The sequence below is a fragment of the Miscanthus floridulus genome, chromosome 6 (genome assembly GCF_019320115.1).
Source record: "Miscanthus floridulus cultivar M001 chromosome 6, ASM1932011v1, whole genome shotgun sequence".
Lineage (NCBI taxonomy): Eukaryota > Viridiplantae > Streptophyta > Magnoliopsida > Poales > Poaceae > Miscanthus > Miscanthus floridulus.
Window position 1 is genome coordinate 31,090,416 of NC_089585.1, and position 2,376 is coordinate 31,092,791.

Consider the following 2,376-nt stretch of genomic DNA (forward strand, 5'->3'; position numbering starts at 1 on the left):
CGAGAGACACGCAGGCAGTGAGCACATCTGGCTCTGGCTCTGCTAGCCACCCGAGCGTAGCTCGGTTCTCTGCTGCGCTGTGGCAACCATCAAGCAGTCAAGCTCGACCGGTCGACGTCAGTACGCTAAAGAATTCAGAGAGACATCCAATTTGTTCGGCAGGTGAAATGATGGCTGATTTTGGCTATTTGTACGGTGCACAAAAATCAGCAGAATCAGCCGTTCGGCTGAATTAAAGGCTGCCAGCAATTTGAAATCAACAACCACCATTCAAATTCTGGCGCCAACAGCCCAGCTCACAATACAAACTTGGCGCCAATTACCAGCAAACTGAAGCAACCAGTTACAAGTCATACATTTGAATCAAATACATAATTGTGCACAGTAACAAGTACCAGGCCCAATAATAAGTTCATCATCACGACGTACAACCATGTCTTAATACAGTTCATTTGTTCACCTCACTACTCTCCTATACATGTGGATTAGTGGAGCATTATACAAAACATGCAGCTATTCCAACGATCATTTGAAACAACTACTGAAACAGACGCAAGCAACTTTGTGCTGGTCTGCTCCACGAACAAGCAGCTCATTGGCCACTCGCCGAATACCTGCATATGCCTACTTTCTAATACTGGCCTACTATTTTCATTTGACAACTACGACTACATCTAAGAAATGGCCTAAGTGGAATCTGTACAAAATTTGTACCAGTTGCAAGGCACATATGTAACAGCACGAAGAAGACGCCCATGCAAAATACCCTTACGCAACCTTCACTGATCTTCATGCCATCGTCCAATTCACTTGAACCATCTCCTCCACCCGACCCGATCACCTGCAGGGGCACATATTCAGTTGGGATCCAACTAAGGCATGAATCAAATCATTTTGTTAACTGACAAAAGTGTCAACATATTTTGTTTACCTCAACTGCAGACTAGCTACTCCATACTTGATCCAGTCCCGAACCCTACCCATATCCTCAGTCGAATTTTGTGCAAGCCAGGCATGTGTCCATTGGTTCATTGGCGTACCTGGAGTACGAGGTTTCAGCCTCTCCATGTAGTTGTGCAGTCCAAAGCAAGCCAAAATAATCTTGGATTGTTTCTCTCTCGGATAACGAGAAACACCTTGCATCATTTGCCATCTAGCTTTGAAGACCCCAAATGACCTTTCTATGACATTGCGCAGACTTGAATAGTGGAAATTGTAAATCTCTTCCCAATTCTCAGCACGCCTCCGCTCAAACTCCCTCAGATGGTACCTGCTGTTCCGATAGGGCCCCAGGTACCCCGCTTCACCGGCGTAGCCCGAGTCTACCAGGTAGTACATTCCTGCAAAACACATACACATTAACAATTTTAGCTAGAGTTGAAATTGAAAACAGCAAATTCGTGTACAGTTGACAGTCCCCATACCTTGAGGTGGGTGAGGGAAACCTCACACCGCCCAAGCGTCCCTCAGGAGTCAGGACCTTCATGCTGTGCACTTCCCCTGCCTTGCCAACACCAACAAAAGTGAACCGCATGTCAAAGTCGCAAACGGCTATGACATTTTGGCTGGTCCAGCCTTTCCTATTTGTGAAATCATCATGTGATTTCCGATCAACACACACCCTTATGTGGGTTCCATCTAGGGCTCCTATGCATCCATCAAAGAAAGGTGTGTACTTCTCCAGTCTTTCATGCACCGTTCTATAATGTGCGTCCTTTGGCCTAAGAACTGCATCTGCAAATGACGCCACACACTCCAGCACTTCCCCAAACTTATCGCTAACAGTCCACAATCCCCTTCTAAACCTGTCTGACATTTGCCGTTGACACTGCCTGGTGCCAACTCCCCAAAGGAACATCGCTAAGCCCTCTACGGATGAGAACTCCCTAGTAGATTGCAACCCATGGTTCTGAACTAAAATGTCATGCAACTGGCGGAAGGCGTCCGGGTACATACGGAAGTGTATTTTGCATCTTTTTGGATCCTGTAGTACCTTCCGAACCCATTGGATGCCAGTCAATTCATCGATGTCATCCGCTGGAGGCTGCACTGGAATAGCAGTAGCCATTGCTACTAATCCGCCATAATAGGTTGCCAACTCCGTACTTTCCTAGAAACTTGCGCTTGAATCACTTGAATGTTCACTTCCCTCGTCGGTGGTGTCCATGGTCCCCCAACTACAACAACAGATTTGTAAACCTACAACACAAGAACGACATACATCAGTCAGGCACACTGATTATAGTCCCGGGTGAGGAGGTTGGAGTTCCATTATCTCCATTTACATGACGCTCACCAGATCAGATCGCCTAGCAGGCGCCAAGGTGTGAACACCGAAAGAATGCAGTCACATTGTTAGATCAACGTGGCCACCAC

At 46.8% G+C, this 2,376-nt stretch overlaps 1 protein-coding gene across 1 annotated transcript; it reads right to left on the bottom strand.

The window, feature by feature from the left end:
- Window positions 1-270: 270 nt before the first annotated feature.
- On the bottom strand, window positions 271-2,068 carry LOC136460448 (uncharacterized). Its single transcript, XM_066460138.1, has 4 exons — window positions 1,453-2,068; window positions 932-1,340; window positions 773-872; window positions 271-330 (listed from the first exon to the last, which is right to left on the bottom strand). Exons 1-4 carry the CDS (start codon window positions 2,066-2,068, stop codon window positions 271-273), a joined length of 1,185 nt encoding a protein of 394 aa, XP_066316235.1.
- Window positions 2,069-2,376: the final 308 nt, after the last annotated feature.

Excerpts from the sequence above, each read along its gene's own strand:
- LOC136460448 (XM_066460138.1), bottom strand. The coding sequence starts at position 2,068 with ATGGCTACTGCTATTCCAGTGCAGCCTCCAGCGGATGACATCGATGAA. Across the intron at positions 873-931 it reads GTAGCTAGTCTGCAGTTGAG|TTGGATCCCAACTGAATATG; the intron begins GTAAACAAAATA and ends TTCATGCCTTAG. Across the intron at positions 331-772 it reads TGAAGATCAGTGAAGGTTGC|TTTGCTGGTAATTGGCGCCA; the intron begins GTAAGGGTATTT and ends TGGTTGCTTCAG.